General features: G+C 42.0%; 1 protein-coding gene across 1 annotated transcript in view; it reads right to left on the bottom strand.

Moving 5' to 3' along the window:
- cep89 (centrosomal protein 89) overlaps positions 1-23471 on the bottom strand; it is a 121012-nt gene that overhangs the window by 34861 nt on the left and 62680 nt on the right. The window contains exons 16-18 of the mRNA XM_060837660.1: positions 20970-21137; positions 5984-6125; positions 4071-4160 (exon numbers count right to left, since the gene is read on the bottom strand). Of these exons, the coding sequence (XP_060693643.1) occupies positions 4071-4160; positions 5984-6125; positions 20970-21137 (400 nt within the window). The remainder of the gene's footprint in view (positions 1-4070; positions 4161-5983; positions 6126-20969; positions 21138-23471) is intronic.

Genomic DNA, 23471 nt, shown 5'->3' with positions numbered 1-23471 from the left:
GTGAGGCAAAACAAATTCAGTTTAGAACACCTTGAGACAAGCTACTCTGTTAATGTGTAACAAAAAGAATCAACCTTGACTATATCTGATCCATTGCACAATTGAAGGAATAAGTATCGTTGATACAAATGTCTAGATTAGAGTGGTGCTAGAAAAGCACAGCAGGTCAGGCAGCATCCAAGGAGCAGGAAAATCGATGCTTCGGGCAAAAGCACTTCATCAGGAATGAGGCATGATGTGTATTGGCTGTACATGTCATCATGAGTACAGTTCAATGCCCAGAATGAGGTTAAGGAAAACTGTGACTCAGAATGTATAGCACAGTATTCTCTGGATAAATGAAAAAGGGTACACTGCTGCGTTATCTTAGTGCCCTCCCCAACAGGTTACATTTGTTAGCTTGTAATATTCCTCTGTGCTGGTATCTTGAAGAAAATGTTTAAAAAACAAAAAGGCCAGATTTTGTTGTTACTGGTAAAGTAATATAACTCATCGCTGGCTTCAAGTAAAGCTGACCACAAAATCTGTGGCAAAGATTTTCCCTTTTGATATTACTTTGAACTTAGTGTTAAGTCAAAGGGGTCCCAAAGTGCCAACACCAGCGAAGTTATTAACCATAGCCATCAACTAATCAGATTGATGTATTCTCACAGATAGAAAACCAAGAAGCAAAATGCACTGACATTTTCACAGTTAGAAAATGTACAGAACATGAAATAAATGTTTGGGACTTACAAACATGTACAAGGTTTGTGCGAAGATTGGTAGTTCGGGTGCTCGTTGTGGTTCTGTTCGCCAAGCTGGAAGTTTTGGTTGCAAATGTTTCGTCTCCTGGCTAGGCGACATCACCAGTGCTCTGGAGCCTCCTGCGAAGCGCTTCTTTGATGTTTCTTCCGGCATTTATAGTGGTCTGTCCTTGCCGCTTCCGGGTGTCAGTTTCAGCTGTCCGCTGTAGTGGTTGGTATATTGGGTCCAGGTCGATGTGTTTGTTGATGGAGTTTGTGGATGAATGCCATGCCTCTAGGAATTCCCTGGCTGTTCTCTGTCTGGCTTGCCCTATGATAGTAGTGTTTTCCCAGTCGAATTCATGTTGCTTGTTGTCTGAGTGTGTGGCTACTAGGGATAGCTGGTCGTGTCGTTTCGTGGCTAGTTGATGTTCATGTATGCGGATTGTTAGCTGTCTTCCTGTTTGTCCTATATAGTGCTTTGTGCAGTCCTTGCATGGTATTTTGTAAACTACATGAGCAAAACTAATGTAGTTTACAAAATACCATGCAAGGACTGCACAAAGCACTATATAGGACAAACAGGAAGACAGCTAACAATCCGCATACATGAACACCAACTAGCCACGAAACGACACGACCAGCTATCCCTAGTAGCCACACACGCAGACAACAAGCAACATGAATTCGACTGGGAAAACACTACTATCATAGGGCAAGCCAGACAGAGAACAGCCAGGGAATTCCTAGAGGCATGGCATTCAACCACAAACTCCATCAACAAACACATCGACCTGGACCCAATATACCAACCACTACAGCGGACAGCTGAAACTGACACCCAGAAGCGGCAAGGACAGACCACTATAAATACCGGAAGAAACATCAAAGAAGCGCTTCGCAGGAGGCTCCAGAGCACTGATGATGTCGCCTAGCCAGGGGACGAAACGTTTGCAACAAAAACTTACAAACATGTAATTAAGGTAGAAGCTGAAATATCAGAACAAAAATAAAATAATGAGATTTTTATAAAGATGTTACAATGACAAACTTGACATTTCACAGTACAAAATTAGTTTTTCAGGTACTGTGAGGTTGGTCATCTGTCATTATGAACTACATTTAATACATCATTTAAAACTCAGTTATACATCATTAAACTAGGTGTGACCTTTTGGGGTATTTTTAAAGTGAGACCAATACAATAAAAGGGCAGACTTTTATCACTCCAATCATTTCTACTTAAATCCGTGTCACAACTTAATGAAGTGCATGATGGATGACAGAATCACTTGCAGAAACTTCAGAATTTTCACATTTAGCTGTGCATGCATACTCCAGAAATGATTGCCTGTTTCAGAAGAGTAATGACTGTGAACACTTTCAGCTTGCAAAATCAAAGCCAAAGCATTGATAAAAATTGTATGTATACTCCAGAAATTATTGCCTGTTTCAAAAGGGTAATGATTGTGAGCACTTTCAGCTTGCAAAATCCAAGCAAAAGAATTGATAAAAGTTGCAAATACTTATTAGCATTAATACATAGCTACTGAAAGTTCATTTTAATTCTTACAACCTCTAAAACATTCTAATAATTACTTGACTTCAATGTACAGAATGGTCACATTTTCTTAAACTAATAACAAAAATAACTGATAATTTATTGAGGAATCTTGCTAAACTTAAGGGCAGTTGGACTATCTTAGTAACACCATTGTTATGACCCCAGCTGAGGTTATACTGGACAAGTCAGATCCTAGACTGAAATCTAGCTTGATACATTTGTTTTATGGCTTAATGAAGTGGTCTCTCACTAAACATAACCACACAATGTTGCAGATTGTGTTAGCAAACAAAAAAAAATTATCACAAAATAAATGAAGATGAAATAGAACAAACCAAACTATTCACATACTAAAAAATGTATAAAGACTTTGAAACACACAGTAACAATACAACTCCATTAATTCCAATATACTTAAACACCAGGGAGAAATTTTCTCTATTTCATATAGGATTTTGACTTAGCTGTGGCTTCAGTTACCCCAGTCTTGAGAATCTGATAGCTTCTTCTTGATTTGTTATGTAACTAAGCCGAGATGTTGCCAGCTTCAAATCATCCATTCATGGTTTTAACAAGCACTTCTGGTCTTGAATTTTCATTAAACTCCTTACACTAAGGTAAACAATTATTGATATTTCTAAACTATTAGTGAGTTTTGAGACAATTTATAGCTCAAGTTGAAGTTCTGGATGTAGATTTGCTCACTGAGCTGGAAGTTTTATTTTTAGATGTTTCGTCACCATACTAGGTAACATCTTCAATGAGCCTCCGGACGAAGCACTGGTGGTGTAGCCCGCTTCAAACAAAACTAATGTCATTTATGAAATACCTTGCAAGAACTGTAACAAACACTACATTGGACAAACAGGCAGAGAACTAGCCAATATGATACATGAACATCAACTAGCCACAAAAAGACATGACTCTCTCTCACTAGTATCCATACATACAGATGCGGAAGGACATCACTTTGACTAGGACAACACATCCATCCTAGGACAAGCCAAACAGAGACATGCACAAGAATACCTAGAAGCATGACATTCCAATTGGAACTCTATCAACAAACATGTTGACTTGGACCCCACTTACCACCCCTGATAAAAAGAACAGGAAATGGCATCACATAGGAAATATCACCAACCGAAGCAAACCCAAATATATAAATAGAGAGCGGGCTACCCCACCAGTGCTTCGTCCAAAAGCTCACCTAGTATGGTGACAAAACGTCTGAAAACAAACCTTGCAGTTCAGCGAGCAAACCTACATCCACATTTCTATAACTTTCCACACAGTTTCTCAGGAGCAACTGCTTTATACATCCAGCTTCAGCTGAAAAAGATTGCCAAAAGCATTTCTTTCAAGATATGGGTGTTTTCCTCAAGCCAAAAAGAAACAATTCCAGAAATTTCTATCTGAAAGCTTAATGCTCTATACTGTTCATGTTGTTCACTTATAAATTCTCCTAATTTAAATAAGTTCCCATTAGGCTCCAAAGCTATCTTTCTCAGCCTCTTTACACCAGGCTACAAAAGTACAAGTTAATCAATAAACCCCTTCAGAATCACAGAAAACCCATATGCCACAAGTTTAAATTCAAAATTCCAATCTAAAATATAAATAATATTAAAATGCATATATGTCACACAAGTTTTAGCACATAGAATGGAACACAATTAATGTCATATCGAACTGGGACACCACCTACTCCTGTTATTGAACAAATCTGTATAATCTTACATTAGTTTACAGAGTTAGATTGAATTAAATCAAAGTCATACCTTTACTTGTTCCTCCAACTTGCCCAAACGCACATTGCCTGCTACAATCTTGTTTAAAACTCCATGTTTCTCATTTGTCAGGCTTTTGGTCTGTAGTAGAAATGACACAGAAAAAATGAAGGTTTGAATACTAAAAATTTTGAATGAAATGATATGAAAAGGTCAAAAAGACTTTAAGTCAAGAAAGATTTATGTAGGAAAATCCAACCATTTGTGATAGCTGCTTCAGTCATATAGACGAGGAAAACCTTAGATTTGAAAGTTAAAAAATTAGGTAGAACAGGAGTAGAAATGTAACATTTCACCTCAGCAACAAATTAAGTAAGGCTAAGTATACAAATTTTTGCTCATTGTCCAGCAAACCTTTTTTCTATATTAGAGGGAGGAAAGGGGTGTTTGGTAGTGCTTTGACCAAGGCTAATGGCTTCAGTTATAAAACATGTCAATATTCATAATTATTATTAATATTTGAACTTTAACAATGTTGAGGATATGCATGCTAAAAAGATCAACTCAATCTTCTTAAGAAAGGAAAGGGTGAAAAGTCACAAAAAGGTAGTGGAGCTAAGTTTTAATATGTGAACACATTTAAATCTAAATGCTCTGTTTTAAGAAGAATGGTATTTTCTTAAATAACTGGTTTGAATTTCTTCCAACTGCAAATTAATTATATTAAAAGTACCATAAGACAAGAGATTGTATGTTCTGTAAACTGATATTGAAGATAGAGCAAAAGTGAGGACGGCAGATGCTGGAGATCTGAGTCAAGATTAGAGTGGTGCTGGAAAAGCACAGCATGTCGGGCAGCATCCAAGGAGCAGGAAAATCGATGTTTCAGGCAAAAACCCTTCATAAGTAATGTCCTGATGAAGGACTTTTGCCCAAAACACCGGTCTTCCTGCTCCTCGGATGCTGCCTGTCCTGTTGTGCTTTTCCAGCACCACTCTAATATTGACTCTGATATTGAAGACAACTAAGTGCATTGGATTACTAACATTGGCCACCAAAAGAAAAAGTAAAATAGCAAAGCATGAAATAGCTTTCTGCAGTCTAGGGTTAGATGTCTGAAATAATACATTAAAGTGGTAGAATGTAAGGAACAGGAAAAGTGTAGCAAATCAAAGTCAGAACATTTAAAAATTATTAGCTGTTAGGTAAGGCACATGAATTACAGAGAAAAGGAGGAAACACACTCATGTAGAGATTTGAAAATGCTAAATTTGATTTCCTGAGAGGAGGAGTAATCAGGTGCGATTGCAATAAGGGTAAGAGGGAAGGGAGGGAGATTGCAGGATTGAAGCCATCATTACAGCCTGGAGAAATCAAATAAACCCTGCTCTTTCTGGCCTACAAAGAGGGTTGCTATGCCACACGTTGAAGTGCAGTTTATTTTAAGTTTTAGGAGTAATGAAGTCTTCATAGAATCAGAGAATTTGTACAGTGTGGAAACAGCCCATCGAGTCCACACTGAACCTCCAAAAAGCATTCCACCAAGATGTACCTCCCTAATCTATCCCCATAATCCTGCATTTCCCATGACTAATCTAGCCACCCTTCACATCCCTGAACACTATGGGTAATTTACCATGGTCAACCCACCTAACCTGCACACCTTTGGACTGTGGGAAGAAATCGGAGAACCCCGAGGAACCCAACGCAGACATGATGAGATATGCAAACTCCACACAGATATTTGCCCGAGGCTAGAATCGAACTTCGGTCCCTGGCGCTCTGAGACAGCAGTGCTAACCATTTAGTCACTGTGCTGTTACTGTGATTTTAAAAAAAACAGGAATGGGCCAGATTGTTTGATCCCAATATCCTAACCACCTATTGACCCTCTCCCCATTGATATCATGAAAAGCATTTGACAGGATATCACCTGTAGAGATGGAATCTTTAACATTACTTACCACATGTACAAGTTGGTCACGTTCATGAGCTGTCTTTTCAGCAAGACCAATCAAGTTTGCCAGATATTGATGTGCTGCTACTTCTTTCTCCATGGCCTCTTCTGCCTGCTGTTTCAGAAGACCAATCTTCTTTTGTGCTAGCCTGTGAACCAAGTTACTTTTGTTGGGTCACTCACTGAAAATTCAAATATTGTATTTTTTGTATACAATTCTTTTACCCTTTATCTACCACAGTACATGGCCACATTTGAACTGTTGTACATAATTAACAGTATATTTTTGATTGGTGCTGGGAAGTTGAAAAAAGTTGGGACAAAACTTTTGTGTGTCCTAACTTGTCTGTCCAAACTAATAATGGCTAGTGTTCAAGCAACTTAAGGCCACATCTCCCCGTTTGATTATTTCTGGCAATACATGTATATGTGATTAAAAACTGTGCAATTTGATCATGATTTCAAACCATCCAAAGTGCTTTCCATTTAAATGCAGTTATTGACTTCAAATCACCTCCATTACAAAAATCTCCTTAGTCCATCTCTGTAATACTACATAACTCCATTTCCATCGTTGCCCACATTTTACCAATGCCCTTTTTAATGAAGTTGTTACCATGGGACTCAATAATTTAAATACTCCACTGGCTAATCTCACCATCCTCCATTCATCACAGAAAATTCAGAAAATTCCAATGTGCTGATCTTTTTATCCTACCCACTCCAAGGTTCATTACCTTTCTCACTTGGCTCCAAGTTCCCCAATCCTTCAAATTTAAAATTTACTTCCAATATTATAGCCTTGTCCTTCACATCCTTTAGCAACAGTGCTTTCAACTGAGTTAAAAATCATTGTCTGGAAATTCCTCCCTTAGACACTCAGTTTCTAACTTCATTAATTAGAAGACTGTCCTTCGTTTTTAAAACCTAACAATTAAAACAAAGATTTTCGCCACAATCATAATTGTTCCTTCTTTGACTTGGTATCTGTTCTTCCGTACTTCTTTGCAATACTCTGCAGAAATCTTTATCAAATTAAAGACAGTGTATAAATGCATTTGATTGCTCCTGTTTCTAACTCTTAAGTGCTGCCAATATCTTAAGTCTGACTGCAGCCTATAGTCAGTTTCTGAGTAGAGATAACAGTGGACATGAAATCAAGAAGCTTTACTTGTTGGTTTTGACACAATTTCAATATTAGTTCCAAAATGTGACAATAGATGTGGCACGCACCACATGACAAAACCTCAACTTGATTATTTAAAGGGAAATTCAAAGATGCCATTTAGTGAAGTTAGGAATTCATACTGATACTGGAAATTTTAATTCTGAACTCTAGTTAGTCAAAACTGTGCCTTGATTTAATGATTCACGCCTTACCTGCAAACAGCAGGTAAGGGCTGTTTGGCGGTGTCTCTTTGTAGTCAAGGTTAAGTTTTTTTTATCGGTTTAAATTTAAAAGTTTTTTTTAAATACATGGAGCGGATTCGGAAGCTGGTGTAGCGTGAGCTTACCTGGGTAGGTTTTCCCAATAAAGGTGTGCAGGAGAGGAACCCGAGGCACTACAGGGGTAGTGCCTCCCACCTACCCTCCTCCTCTAACCTAATAATAAGACCCGTTGTGGTAAGCAGGTAAGTGCTGCATTTTACTTGTTTTATTCTTTAGACATTGTTTTTTTAAAGGTTACTTTTAGAGGGATGGAAGTGAAGGCAGTGCAATGTTCCTCTTGTAACATGTTTGAGGTGAGGGATGCCATATTCGTCCCTGCTGATTACACTTGCAGGAAGTGCACCCATCTCCAGCTCCTCCAAGACCATGTTAGGGAACTGGAGCTGGAGTTGGATGAACTTAGGATCATTCGGGAGGCAGAGGGGGTCATAGATCGGAGCTTTAGGAAAGTAGTAACTCCAAAGATTGCAGACAGATGGGTGACAGTGAGGGGGACTGGGAGGAAGCAGCCAGTGCAGGGACCCCCTGCGGTCGTTCCCCTCAAGAACAAGTATACCATTTTGGATACTTGTGGGGGGGACGACTTACCAGGGGTAAGCAATGGGGTTCAGGCCTCTGGCATGGAGCCTGTCCCCATTGCTCAGAAGGGAAGGGTGGAGAAGAGCAGAGCAATAGTTACTGGGGACTCGATAGTTCGGGGCACAAATAGGCGGTTTTGCGGGGGCGAGAGAGACTCATGATTGGTATGTTGCCTCGCAGGTGCAAGGGTATGTGACGTCTCTGATCGTGTTTTCTGGGTCCTTAAGGGGGAGGGGGAGCAGCCCGAAGTCGTGGTCCACATTGGCACCAATGACATAGGTAGGAAGAGGGATGAGAATGTAGTGGTTCTGTTCGCCGAGCTGGAAGTTTTTGTTGCAAACGTTTCGTCCCCTGGCTAGGAGACATCATCAGTGCTCTGGAGCCTCCTGCGAAGCGCTTCTTTGATGTTTCTTCCGGCATTTATAGTGGTCTGTCCTTGCCACTTCCGGGTGTCAGTTTCAGCTGTCCGCTGTAGTGATTGGTATATTGGGTCCAGGTCGATGTGTTTGTTGATGGAGTTTGTGGATGAATGCCATGCCTCTAGGAATTCCCTGGCTGTTCTCTGTCTGGCTTGCCCTATGATAGTAGTGTTTTCCCAGTCGAATTCATGTTGCTTGTTGTCTGAGTGTGTGGCTACTAGGGATAGCTGGTCGTGTCGTTTCGTGGCTAGTTGGTGTTCATGTATGCGGATTGTTAGCTGTCTTCCTGTTTGTCCTATATACTGTTTTGTGCAGTCCTTGCATGGTATTTTATAAACTACATTAGTTTTGCTCATGTTGGGTATTGGCTCCTTTGTTCTAGTAAGTTGTTGTCTGAGTGTGGCTGTTGATTTGTGTGCCGTTATGAGTCCTAGGGGTCGCAGTAGTCTGGCTGTCAGTTTTGAAACGCTCCTGATGTATGGTAGTGTGGCTAGTCCTTTTGGTTGTGGCATGTCCTCGTTCCGTGGTCTATCTCTTAGGCATCTGTTGATAAAGTTGCGCGGGTATCCGTTTTTGGCGAATACCTTGTATAGGTGTTCCTCTTCCTCTTTTCGCAGTTCTGGTGTACTGCAGTGTGTTGTAGTTCTTTTGAATAGTGTCCTGATGCAGCTTCGTTTGTGTGTGTTGGGGTGGTTACTTTCATAGTTTAGGACTTGGTCTGTGTGTGTTGTTTTCCTGTGTACCCTTGTGGTGAATTCTCCGTTCGGTGTTCTCTGTACTATCACGTCTAGGAATGGGAGTTGGCTATCCTTTTCTACTTCTCTCGTGAATCGGATGCCTGTGAGTGTGGCGTTGATGATCCGGTGTGTTTTTTCTATTTCCGTGTTTTTGATGATTACGAAAGTGTCATCGACATATCTGACCCAGAGTTTGGGTTGAATTTGTGGTAGTGCTGTTTGTTCTAACCTTTGCATAACTGCCTCTGCTATGAGTCCCGAGATTGGTGATCCCATGGGTGTTCCGTTGATTTGTTTGTATATCTGATTGTTGAATGTAAAGTGTGTAGTGAGGCATAAGTCCAGTAGTTTAAGTATGCCGTCTTTGTTGATAGGTTCCGCCTCCTGTTTTCTGTTATGTATGTCCAGTAGGTTGGCTATTGTTTCTCTGGCTAGGCCACGAAACGACATGACCAGCTATCCCTAGTAGCCACACACTCAGACAACAAGCAACATGAATTCGACTGGGAAAACACTACTATCATAGGGCAAGCCAGACAGAGAACAGCCAGGGAATTCCTAGAGGCATGGCATTCATCCACAAACTCCATCAACAGACACATCGACCTGGACCCAATATACCAATCACTACAGCGGACAGCTGAAACTGACACCCGGAAGCGGCAAGAACAGACCACTATAAATGCCGGAAGAAACATCAAATAAGCGCTTCGCAGGAGGCTCCAGAGCACTGATGATGTCTCCTAGCCAGGGGACGAAACGTTTGCAACAAAAACTTCCAGCTCGGCGAACAGAACCACTACAACAAGCACCCGAGCTACAAATCTTCGCACAAACTTTGAACACTTACGGGCGAGAGACGCTGAGACAAGCCAGGAAATGGGAATCCTGCGCTAACCGCCTAAGCGCAACATATGAACAACTCCGGTTTCTACACGAATGCCGAAAGAATCAAATCCTTCCACAACGTGTCAGGTACAGACCACCAGTCAATAATCCACAAGCCAGGGAAACAGCCAAGCAGAACGGACTCAGGATGATCCAGGTAATGATCACAGCCGCTCACAACCGACTGCACAAATACAAACAAGAAATTGCGCGCCAATAGTCGTTAATTTCAAAGACCGCTAATCACGAATGGACCCGGACCATAGAACAGGCTGTCACTATAGGACAGAACAGGACTACACATCGCAAAAAAACGGCACTAAAAGAAAAACTGGCCAAACTAACACACAAAAAAGAGGACACTACAACACACACCTGGGTTAAAAACCTCTCCCACAGACAGCTCACAGACATGGAAAGAACTATACTGACCAAGGGACTCAACTACAACCACAGGGACGCCAAGACAGCAGACTTCCTAGCAGCACTGGAATGCACACTCAGGAACAATGGACTGACTGAAGAGACACAACAAACAGTGAGACAAACGGTCGTACCTATGATGATATGAAAAAGACAAACACATAACCTCAACACCAAGGAGAGGGAAGCACTGAAAGCACTAAGAAATGATAAGAACATAATCATACTACCAGCAAATAAAGGCAGAATGACTGTCATCCTAGATAAATCAACTACATCAAAAAAGCACAACACCTACTAGCACACACCAACACCTATCAAATGAAGGATTTGGACCCCACACCACAACTCACCAATAGAATAAATAACACTCTAAGGAATCTACAAAAAAACGGACAGATAACCAAAGCGGACCTACGAAGAATAAAACCGGAAAGCAACAACACCCCCAGATTCTATGGACTACCCAAAGTACACAAACCAGACATCCCACTCAGACCCATAGTATCACTACCAGGGACACCAGCATGCAAACTGGCCAAAGAACTACAACAGAAACTGAAACACCTGGTCAGCGGATCCAAACACTCCATACAATCAACACAGGAATTCTTGGACGCCATCAGGAATACACACGTAGACAAAGAAGAAACCATGATCTCATTCGACGTGACGGCACTGTTCACTTCGATTGACAAAACCCTAGCCAGAGAAACAATAGCCAACCTACTGGACATACATAACAGAAAACAGGAGGCGGAACCTATCAACAAAGACGGCATACTTAAACTACTGGACTTATGCCTCACTACACACTTTACATTCAACAATCAGATATATGAACAAATCAACGGAACACCCATGGGATCACCAATCTCGGGACTCATAGCAGAGGCAGTTATGCAAAGGTTAGAACAAACAGCACTACCACAAATTCAACCCAAACTCTGGGTCAGATATGTCGATGACACTTTCGTAATCATCAAAAACACGGAAATAGAAAAAACACACCGGATCATCAACGCCACACTCACAGGCATCCGATTCACGAGAGAAGTAGAAAAGGATAGCCAACTCCCATTCCTAGACGTGATAGTACAGAGAACACCGAACGGAGAATTCACCACAAGGGTACACAGGAAAACAACACACACAGACCAAGTCCTAAACTATGAAAGTAACCACCCCAACACACACAAACGAAGCTGCATCAGGACACTATTCAAAAGAGCTACAACACACTGCAGTACACCAGAACTGCGAAAAGAGGAAGAGGAACACAAGGCATTCGCCAAAAACGGATACCGCGCAACTTTATCAACAGATGCCTAAGAGATAGACCACGGAACGAGGACATGCCACAACCAAAAGGACTAGCCACACTACCATACATCAGGAGCGTTTCAGAACTGACAGCCAGACTACTGCGACCCCTAGGACTCATAACGGCACACAAATCAACAGCCACACTCAGACAACAACTTACTAGAATAAAGGAGCCAATACCCAACATGAGCAAAACTAATGTAGTTTATAAAATACTATGCAAGGACTGCACAAAACACTATATAGGACAAACAAGAAGACAGCTAACAATCCGCATACATGAACACCAACTAGCCACGAAACGACATGACCAGCTATCCCTAGTAGTCACACACTCAGACAACAAGCAACATGAATTCGACTGGGAAAACACTACTATCATAGGGCAAGCCAGACAGAGAACAGACAGGGAATTCCTAGAGGCATGGCATTCATCCACAAACTCCATCAACAGACACATCGACCTGGACCCAATATACCAATCACTACAGCGGACAGCTGAAACTGACACCCGGAAGCGGCAAGGACAGACCACTATAAATGCCGGAAGAAACATCAAAGAAGCGCTTCGCAGGAGGCTCCAGAGCACTGATGATGTCTCCTAGCCAGGGGACGAAACGTTTGCAACAAAAACTTCCAGCTCGGCGAACAGAACCACTACAACAAGCACCCGAGCTACAAATCTTCGCACAAACTTTGAGGGATGAGAATGTTAGGCAGGCTTTCAGGGAGCTAGGTTGGAAGCTCAGAGGTAGAACAAACAGAGTTGTTGTCGCTGGTTTGTTACCCGGTGCCACGTGATAGAGAGTCGAGGAATAGGAAGAGAGAACAGTTAAACGCGTGGCTATAGGAATGGTGCAGGAGGGAGGGATTCCGGTATCTGGATAACTGGGGTTCTTTCTGGGGAAGGTGGGACCTCTATAAACAGGATGGTCTACACCTGAACCTGAGGGGCACCAGTGTCCTTGGGGGGAGGTTTGCTAGTGCTCTTTGGGGGGGGGGGGTTAAACTAACTCTGCAGGGGCATGGGAACCTGGACTGTAGCTTTAGGGTACAGGACCTTGAGTGTAGAGAGGTTAGGAACATGGCATCAATCTCGAAGGATGGTGCCTGTAAACAGGAAGGTGGCTTGAAGTTTGTATACTTCAATGCGAGAAGTATATGAAATAAGGTAGGTGAACTTGCAGCGTGGGTTGGTACCTGGGATTTCGATTTTGTGGCTATTACGGAGACATGGGTAGAACAGGGACAGGAATGGCTGTTGCATGTTCTAGGGTTTAAATGTTTTAGTAGGGTCAGAGGTGGGGGGTAAAAGAGGGGGAGTTGTGGCATTGCTTGTCAAGGATAGTATTACAGCGGTGGAAAGGACGATGGATGAAGACTCTCCATCTGAGGTAGTTTGGGCTGAGGTTAGAAATAGGAAAGGTGAGGTCACCCTGTTAGGAGTTTTCTACAGGCCTCCTAATAGTCCTAGAGATGTAGAAGAAAGGATTGAGAGGATGATTCAGGAGAAGAGTGAAAGTAATAGGGAGTTGTTATGGGGGACTTTAACTTTCCAGATATTGACTGGGAAAACTGTAGCTGGGTCGGTGTTTGTCCAATGTGTGCAGGAGGGTTTCCTGACACAATATGTATACAGGCCAACAAGAGGTGAGACCATACTGGATTTGGTTCTGGGTAACGAACCACCCAGGAGTTAGAATTGGAGGTCGGGGAACACTTTGGGGACAGTGACTACAATTCAGTGACTTTTACTCTAGTGATGGAGAGGGATAAGTGTGCACTGCGGGGCAAGAGTTATAGCTGGGGGCAGGGAAATTATGATGCGGTGAGGCATGACTTAGGATGCATGGCTTGGAAAAGTAGGCTTCAAGGGAAGGGCACAATCAATATGTGGAGCTTGTTCAAGGAGCAGCTATTAAGTGTCCTTGATAAGTATGTACCTGTCAGGCAGGGCGGAGAGGGTCGTGTGAGGGAGCCGTGGTTTAATAAGGAATTGGAATCCCTTGTTAAAGGGAAGAGGGTGGCCTATGTAAAGATGAGGCGTGAAGGTTCAATTGGGGCGATTGAGAGTTATAAGGTAGCCAGGAAGGATCTAAAGAGAGAGCTAAGAGCAGCAAGGAGGGGACATGAAAAGTCCTTGGTTGGTAGGATTAGGGAAAACCCAAAGGCTTTCTATAGGTATGTCAGGAATAAAAGAATGACTTGGGTAGGAATAGGTCCAGTCAAGGATAGTAGTGGGAAGTTGTGCGTGGAGGCTGAAGAGATTGGAGAGTCACTGAATCAATACTTTTCGTCAGTATTCACTCAGGAACAGGACATTGTTGCCGATGTGAATATTGAGTCACAAATAATTAGAATGGATGGCTTTGAGGTATGTAGGGAAGAGGTGTTGGAAATACTGGAAAGGGTGAAAATAGATAAGTCCCCTGGGCCTGATGGCATTTATCCTAGGATTCTCTGGGAAGCAAGGGAGGAGATTTACAGAGCCATTGGCCTTGATTTTTATGTCCTCGTTGTCTACAGGAATAGTGCCAGAAGACTGGAGGATAGCAAATGTGGTTCCCTTGTTCAAGAAGGGGAGTAGGGATACCCTAGTAACTATAGGCCAGTGATTCTCACTTCTGTTGTGGGCAAAGTCTTAGAGAGAATTGTAAGGGATAGGATTTATGAACATCTGGATAGGAATAATGTGATCAGGATAGTCAGCATGGTTTTGTGAAGGGCAGGTCGTGCCTCACAAACCTTATTGAATTCTTTGAGAAGGTGACTAAGGAGGAGGACGAGGGTAAAGCGGTAGATGTGGTGTATATGGATTTTAGTAAGGCGTTTGATAAGGCTCCCCATGGTAGGCTACTGCAAAAAATACGGAGGTATGGCATTGAGGGTGCGTTAGAGGTTTGGATTAGGAATTGGCTGGCTGGAAAAAGACAGAGGGTAGTGGATGGTAAAGATTCATCTTGGAGTGCAGTTACTAGCAGTGTTCTGCAAGGATCTGTTTTGGGACCATTGCTGTTTGTCATTTTTATAAATGACCTGGAGGAGGGGCTAGAAAGTTGGGTGAACAAGTTTGTGGATGAAAAGTAAGTCGGTGGAGTTGTTGACAGTGAGGAAGGATGTGGCAGGTTACAGCGGGATATAGATAAACTGCAGAGCTGGGCAGAAAGGTGGCAAATGGAGTTCAATGTAGGTAAGTGTGAAGTAATTCACTTTGGTGAGAGTAAGAAGAAGATGGAGTACTGGGCTAATGGTCAGATACTTGGTAGTGTGGATGAGCAAAGGGATCTTGGTGTCCATGTACACAGATCTCTGAAAGTTGCCACCCAGGTAAATAGTGCTGTGAAGAAGGCATATGGCGTACTGGCTTTTATTGGTAGAGGAATTGAGTTCCGGAGTCCTGAGGTCATGTTGCAGTTGTATAAGACTCTGGTGCGGCCGCATCTGGAGTACGTGTGCAGTTTTGGTCGCCATACTATAGGAAGGATGTGGAGGCACTGGAACGGGTGCAGAGGAGGTTTACCAGGATGTTGCCTGGTATGTTAGGAAGATCATATGAGGAAAGGCTGAGACATTGGAGCTTTCATTGGAGAAAAGAAGGTTTAGGGGTGACTTGGCAGAGGTGTACAAGATGATTAGGGGTTTAGAAAAGGTTGACAATGAGAACCTTTTTCCATGTATGGAGTCAGCTATTACGAGGGGACATAGTTTTAAATTAAGGGGAGATAGGTAAAGGACAGATGTTAGGGGTAGATTCTTTGCTCAGCGAATCGTGAGTTCATGGAATGCCCTGCCAGTAGCAATGGTGGACTCTCCCTCTTTAAGGGCATTTAAACGGGCATTGGATAGGCATATGGAGGATAGTGGGCTAGTGTAGGTTAAGTGGGCTTGGGTCAGCGCAACATCGAGGGCCAAAGGGCCTGTACTGCGCTGTATTTTTCTATGTTCTACATTCTGTGTAAAATAATTGCTGGGTGTGTAGAAGAACCGAAAAAAGGAGATCATCTGCCCCAGCTACAGGGAGAAGAACCTGCTGCTATCATCACTAAAATGTAGCTGCACACATTAATGGAAGAATTACTTTAAATTACCTAGTTGGGTCAAGAAAGCTGCATAACGTTGAAAACTTACATTTGAAACTAGATGTTAGCAAAATAGGATAGTCCACCAAGAGCTCGTCTGCTCCACCGTTCTTTTTTTTCCTTTTATTTTTCTTCCTCTTAGTGCTTTATTTCTTGTCTGACAACTCCCAGCCTCTGACAAGCAATGATTTCTGGCACTCCAGCACCAACTCCTGGCCTCCAACGAGCGACAATTCCCAGCCTCCGGCGAGCAACAATTCCCAATCTGGCATGACATCCTTCCGGCATGGCGTGGCTACCTCTTGTCCCACAGCAGCCTCCGGGTGTGGCATGGCAACATGCCGATCTGGTGCAGTAGCCTCCCGGCTGCCTGCAGCAACCTCCCAGTGTGGCAACCTTTGGCCTCCCAACGTGGTGTGTCGCCTGTGTGGTCTGGAGCAAGGGTCCGGTATGGACTGGAAGCTAGGTGCCAACGTGGTCTATTGTTGAACTTTTATTTCTGCAATGCTGGACATCTTATTTCTCTACTGTCTAAGATCTTGTAACTAAAGAATCTGTCTAGGTGCTTTTGTATCTACGTCTGCACTGTAATTGGCGATGTATAAACTTTTCACGGTACTGATTGAGTATATGTGACAATAAAGGCTAGTCTATTGTATATTGCACATCACCCTCCTTTCACTCTGTCCAGTATATTCCATTACATTGCTCCTCAGATCCACTTAATTTACAAGAGCATCCATTGTTCAATTTCCAGACATTTGTTTGCATTCCAATTATCCATCCACCACTGCAAGTTATTACAATCCTTTTGCAATGTCTGATGCATCTTCCTGTTAGTCATCACTGAATGCACTGATTCCATCTGATGAACATATATCCTTACAGCCACTCACAGGACTATATTTTCTCCCACTGTAAACACAGACAAGAAGTCAAAGGGAAAGGGAGAGAATTGCATGTGGCTGATCAGAGACTACCTCTTTCTTTACAGTTATTGGCTGCACAATGTAGATCAGCGACATCGCTACATTCCTAACCTTAGAGAACAAGACCTTGTGAAGTTTCTGGGAAAGGAGGCCGAAGGCAGGCACTCACTTCAGCAAGAGGTCAGAAAGCAGCTTCCCAATGGTAGGATGAAACAACAGCAAATTAAGCTTCCCAATAGCATGTGTCGAGAATATCTTTTTAATACATTTGTATGTCACACAAATGTATTAAGTGTACCTTTCCAAACAAATACAAAAGGTGCTGATTCACAATGCTTAAAATTGGTATGCATCAGGCCATCTGCTCCCTTGTTGCCCACTCACGCAACCTGTCCATATCTCTTTGCAGATTTCCTCACCATTTTCTCTCAAAAGCTTACAATCCACTCTGGATTTTATCACTCAAGTAATATACATTAATCTCTGTCTCTTCATCTAAGCCATTAATACAATTTGAACATAGCTGAGGTAACAGCACTGATGCATGCAGCATTCTATAGCTTCTAGCCTACAAACCCGAAAACATCCTTATGTCTGCTCTGTGCTCCCTGCCCATTCACCAATCCTCTATCCATACTAATATATTATCTCCAATTCTATGTGTCCTTATTTTGTTTCTTAACTTTGTGTTGCAACTTATCAAACGCCTTTCAGAAATCCATTTATATTACATTTACTGGTTCCTGTTTAACTACCGTACAAGTTAGATCAAAGTAACTTTAATGAATTTGTCAAACAGAATTTCCCTTTTGTAAAACAATGCTGACTAGTTCTCAACATATCATACTTGTTTAAATGCTTTGTTAAGACTCTTTCAAAAGCAGAGTTCAACACTTTTCCAAGGACTGATGTTAGGCAAACTGACCTATTTTACCACTCCCTCCTTTCTTGAAAAGCAGTGTTCCATTTGACAACTTCAATCTGATAGGACTGTTCCCAAATGACAGGAATTTGTGAACATCATAGCCAGCACATCTACTAATTCTGCACTCGCTCTTTTCAAAGCCTAGGTTGCAGGTCTTCAGGTCTGTAAATGTATCGAATTTTAGTCCTTCAAGTTTCTTCAAAACTTTTTCTCAACTGATATTACTTACCTTTAATGTTCTCACTCTTTTTAGCCCAGGTTACCTTCTATTTCTAGTATGCTCCTGAACAGAGTTGAAACGTGTGGCACTGGAAAAGCACAGCAGGTCAGGCAGCATCCAAGAAGGGGAGTCGACATTTTGGGCATTAGCCCTTCATCAGGAAAGAGAAACATATGTTCCAGGAAATTTTTAAACTCCCTACACTTGGCTGTGACTTCAAACACCCATCAGTGATGCCACAGTTGGGGTTCTTATTTGTTTAAGATTGTTTCAATAGAGATATAAATAGGAAAAGGCAGAAACTCTGGTGGGAGGGTAATCAGGTTCATACTTATAATAAATAAATATCTCTGCAAATAAAATCTATGAAAGTTATTAAAGTTAAAAGTAGATTAGCTCCTGTCCTAATGTTCAACACCAAGCTTTCAGGACCATAACAATGGAGTGTCAGACTGAAATATCCATATGGGGCAACCATGTACATTGGGGGAGAGAGAGAGAGAGAGAGAGCGAGAGAGAGAGAGCGAGAGAGAGCGAGAGCGAGAGGGAGAGGGAGAGGGAGAGCGAGAGGGAGAGGGAGAGCGAGAGCGAGAGCGAGAGCGAGAGCGAGAGCGAGAGGGAGAGGGAGAGCGAGAGGGAGAGCGAGAGAGAGAGCGAGAGCGAGAGCGAGAGCGAGAGGGAGAGGGAGAGCGAGAGAGAGAGCGAGAGAGAGAGCGAGAGAGAGTATAACATAATTGGAGTAAAGAACAGTTCAGAAATGGGAAAACCAGACAGGAAGCAAAAGCAAATCAGGTAAAGATGAATTTGGAGTACATGCAAGCAAATACGTGGAGCGTGATTAATAAAGTTAGCACGGTGCTGATTTAATAAGGACTACAGCTTAGCATCAAAATAGAGGCATGGTTTAAAGGAGAGGTAGTTGGGAATTTCATATTCCTGGTTATTGGTATATAGGAAAGAAAGGGAAGGAATAAAGAAAGCAGGGTTTCAGTATTGATCTAAGAAACTAGTATGCTATCTCAGCACTGAGGAAAGATAATATTTCAGCAGTCAAAGACAGAAAAGAGAAATAAAGAACAAGAAAGCAACTATTATGATAGTGTTTACTATATAGTGGGGAGAATATAGAGGATCAAATTTGCAGGCAAATTACATAGTACAAGAACTACACAGTAATAATAATGACAGACTCCACTAATCCTAATATTGACTGGAATAGTGACAACGTAAAGGCTTGGGGGTAGGAACTCCTTAAGTGCATACAAGAGAATTTCCTTAACCAGTGTTTCCATCCAATGTGTCAGGAAGCGGTGTCAGAACCAGTTCAGGGAAATTATATGGAGTGGGTTTCCAAGGGAGAGCATTTGAGGAAAGTGATCATCATCATGGAATTTGGAATAATTAAAGATAAATACTGATAAAAGCAAGTATAAAAAAAAAACAACCAGAATTGGGAAATTGGGATCGGGTTTCTAATTTTAGTATTTCAGCCTACAGCCTTTCACTGTCTTAAAATTCCCCATCAATCTATGTATTTGTCACATAAGGAATCAAATCCTCTAAAGGGTTCCTGGCTAAGCATCCAACGGCTCTCCATAAGTTGCAAGTTGCTCAGAAAGCCATAGCAAATATCCTCCTGTACACAATGTCTCATAATCTTATCATTCCCACACTTTAACGCTTTAGAGAGAACACGGTGGCACAGTGGTTAGCACTGCTGCCTCACAGCGCCAGAGATCCGGGTTCAATTCCTGTGTGGAGTTTGCAACTTCTCCCCATGTCTGCGTGGGTTTCCTCCGGGTGCTCTGGTTTCCTCCCACAGGTCAGGTGAATTGGCCATGCTAAATTGCCCGTAGTGTTAGGTAAGGGGTAAATGTAGGGGTATGGGTGGGTTGTGCTTTGGCGGGTCGATGTGGACTTGTTGGGCCAAAGGGCCTGTTTCCACACTAAGTAATCTAATCTAAAGCATCTTGCTGTTTTGAACTGACTTCCAAGTTACTTATGTTTTTACCCAAATCTAACAATTTCATTTAGCCATGTCTCTATGTCAGCTCCACAAACTCTAGATTCTTGAATTCATAATGAATAGCTGTTTTTTCTGCTACTGCATTTTGCTCACTCGAACTCACGCGTGGGTCCCTACCTTCTAGTATTGCCCTCACTACTACAAAAAATTCTTCAGACATCTTCCTCATGACTGTAACTTTACCTCTTTATATAACATGTGGTGCTAGAAAAACACAGCCAGTCAGGCAGCATCCAAGGAGCAGGAGAATTGACATTTCGGGCAAAAGGCTGTCATCATTCCTGATGAAGGCCTTATGCCTGAAACATCGATTCTCTTGCTCCTCGGATGCTGCCTGATCTGCCGAGCTTTCCCAGCACCACATTCTCATCTCTGATCTCCAGCGTCTACAGTCCTCACTTTCTCCACTGTATCTAACCCGTGCTACCTTGTTAGAAACATCCACCATTTTTGTCCATGCAAAGTGGTTTGAGAGACCTTCCTGTTTGTTGCAGTTTTGCTGTTTATAGCACTAAACCAGCAACCTAGAGGCCATACCTTCAAATTCCCTCACTGTATTTTACACAAAGTCCCAAATGGTTCAGCAGTACACTCATGATACAGAATCTAAGATTTTAGCTTGTCTGGTACACCTGACCCTCAATGTTCTGTAACATGGTTTAGCAAATCACAGAGCTGTACAAAAAAAAATGTCATGTGAGAACAAAATCATGCATAACCATCATGGTCAGCAATATTATGTAAAGAATGGTTACTTTGAGAGGCACAATACAATGTGCCCAAATGAACTATACCTCACCTGGAAACTGCATCTTTAAATTAACAGAAAACCAAAAAAGTAATAAAGCAAAGTCATATATATTAAATATATAAAAAGCGAATGATAAAATCTCCTTTCAAAATGTAAGTCACTTGTAAATTAGAATTCAGATTATAAACATTTTTATATCTAGTTCAAAGCAAATTTACTGGTTATCCATTCATCCATTCTACCTGTTTGACTTCTGTGCTACTTGCAGCTCTGCTTCTAAAGTCTTATTGTCAGCTATTAATTCTGTTTTTTCAAAGAGTAAGCTCTTTTTCTCAGCTTGCAATGATGCAATTCTTCCCATTAATTCCTCCACTTCTGTGTGCTGTTTCTCTTGTTCGAGCTGTAGTTTCCTAACAAAAAGAAGGAAAAGCAATTATCACAATGATAGTCCTCTGGAAATGAGAATATAATTGATGGGCTGCTTCTGGTCACACACTGAGGCATTAGTTACAGAAAATGCAGTTTGTGGCAGTTAAGTGGCTGGGCAAAATAGGTTCATCTTGGGCCAAAAGTAATGTTTTCTGCTCAATTTGTTTCAATGTTTTGCAGATAATTTAAAGCTGAGGGGAAGGGTGAACTGTGAGGAAAATGCAGAGGTGCTTCAGCGTGATTTGGATAAATTAAGTGAGTGGGCAAATACATGACAGATGAAGTATGATGTGGATAAATATAAAAGATTATCCATTTTGGAAGCAAAAACAGTAAGGTGGATTATCATTATAATGGCAATAGATGGGGAAAGGGAAAGATGCAAAAAGGCCTGGGTGTCTTTGTACACCATTGGCTGAAAGTAAGAATGCAAGTGCAGCAGGCAGTGAAGAAGGCAAATGGTATGTTGACTTTGTAGTGAAAAGGTTCAAGAATGGAAATAGGGATGTCTTGCTACAATTGTACATATCTGGAATAGTGTACATAGTTTTAGCCTCCTCATCTGAGGAAAGACATTTTGGTTATAGAGGGAATGCAGCAAAGATGGCCCAGGGATGGGCAGGACTGGCAGCTTAATGTTCCAGGATATAAATGCTACAGGAAGGATAGAAAGGGAGGCAAGAGAGGAGGGGCAGTGGCATTTTTGATAAGGGATAGCATTACAGCTGTGCTGAGGGAGGATATTCCTGGAAATACATCCAGGGAAGTTATTTGTGTGGAACTGAGAAATAAGAAAGGGATGATCACCTTATTTGGATTGTATTATAGACCCCCTAATAGTCAGAGGGAAATTGAGAAACAAACTTGTAAGGAGATCTCAGCTATCTGTAAGAATAATTGAGTAGTTATGGTAAGGGATTTTAAACTTCCAAACATCGACTGCGACTGCCATAGTGTTAAAGGTTTAGATGGAGAGGAATTTCTTAAGTGCGTACAAGACAATTTTCTGATTCAGTATGTGGATGTACCTACTAGAGAAGTTGCAGAACTTGACATACTTTTAGGAAATAAGGCAGGGCAGGTGACTGAGGTGTCAGTGGGGGAGCACTTTGGGGCCTGCAACCATAATTCTATTTGTTTTAAAATAGTGATGGAAAAGGATAGACCAGATCTAAAGGTTGAAGTTCTAAATTGGAGAAAGCCAATTTTGACGGTATTAGGCAATAACGTTCGAGTTCTTGGAGGCAGATGTTTGCAGATAAAGGGACAGCTGGAAAATGGGCAGCCTTCAGAAATGAGATAACAAGAATCCAGAGGAAGTATATTCCTGTCAGGGTGAAAGGAAAGGCTGGTAGGTATAGGGAATGCTGGATGACTAAAGAAATTGAGGTTTTGGTTAAGAAAAAGAAGGAAGCATATGTCAGGTATAGACAAGATAGATCGAGTGAATCCTGAGAAGGGTATAAAGGAAGTAGGAGTATCCTTAAGAGGGAAATCAGGAGGGCAAAAAGGGGACATGAGATAGCTTTGGCAAATAGAGTTAAGGAGAATCCAAAGGGTTTTTACAAATATATTAAGGAAAAAAGGGTAACTAGGGAGAGAATAGGGCCCCTCAAAGATCAGCAAGGCAGCCTTTGTGTGGAGCCACAGAAAACGGGGGAGATACGAAATGAATATTTTGCATCAGTATTTACTGTGGAAAAGGATACAAAAGATATAGACTGTAGGGAAATAGATGGTGACATCTTGCAAAATGTCCAGATTACAGAGGAGGAAGTGCTGGATGTCTTGAAATGGTTAAAGGTGGATAAATCCCCAGGACCTGATCAGGTGTACCCGAGAACTCTGTGGGAAGCTAGGGAAGTGATTGCAGTGCCTCTTGCTGAGATATTTGTATCATCGATAGTCACAGGTGAGGCGCTGGAAGACCGGAGGTTGGCAAACGTGGTGCCACTGTTTAAAAAGGGTGGTAAAGACAAGCCAGAGAACTATAGACTGGTGAGCAAGTTGTTGGAGGGAATCCTGAGGGACAGGATGTACATGTATTTGGAAAGGCAAGGACTGATTAGGGATAGTCAACATGGCTTTGTACATGGGAAATCATGTCTCACAAATTTGATTGAGTTTTCTGAGGAGGTAACAAAGAAGAATGATGAGGGCAGAGCAGTAGATGTGATCTATATGGACTTCAGTACAGCAAGGTTCCCCATGGGAGCCTGATTAGCAAGGTTAGATCTCATGGAATACAGGGAGAACTAGCCATTTGGATACAGAACTGGCTCAAAAGGTAGAAGACAGAGGGTGGTGGTGGAGGG

The sequence above is a fragment of the Hemiscyllium ocellatum genome, chromosome 17 (genome assembly GCF_020745735.1).
Source record: "Hemiscyllium ocellatum isolate sHemOce1 chromosome 17, sHemOce1.pat.X.cur, whole genome shotgun sequence".
Classification (NCBI taxonomy): Eukaryota; Metazoa; Chordata; class Chondrichthyes; order Orectolobiformes; family Hemiscylliidae; genus Hemiscyllium; species Hemiscyllium ocellatum.
Note: the sequence above shows the minus strand (reverse complement) of the source record. Positions and strands in the feature narration are given on the sequence as shown.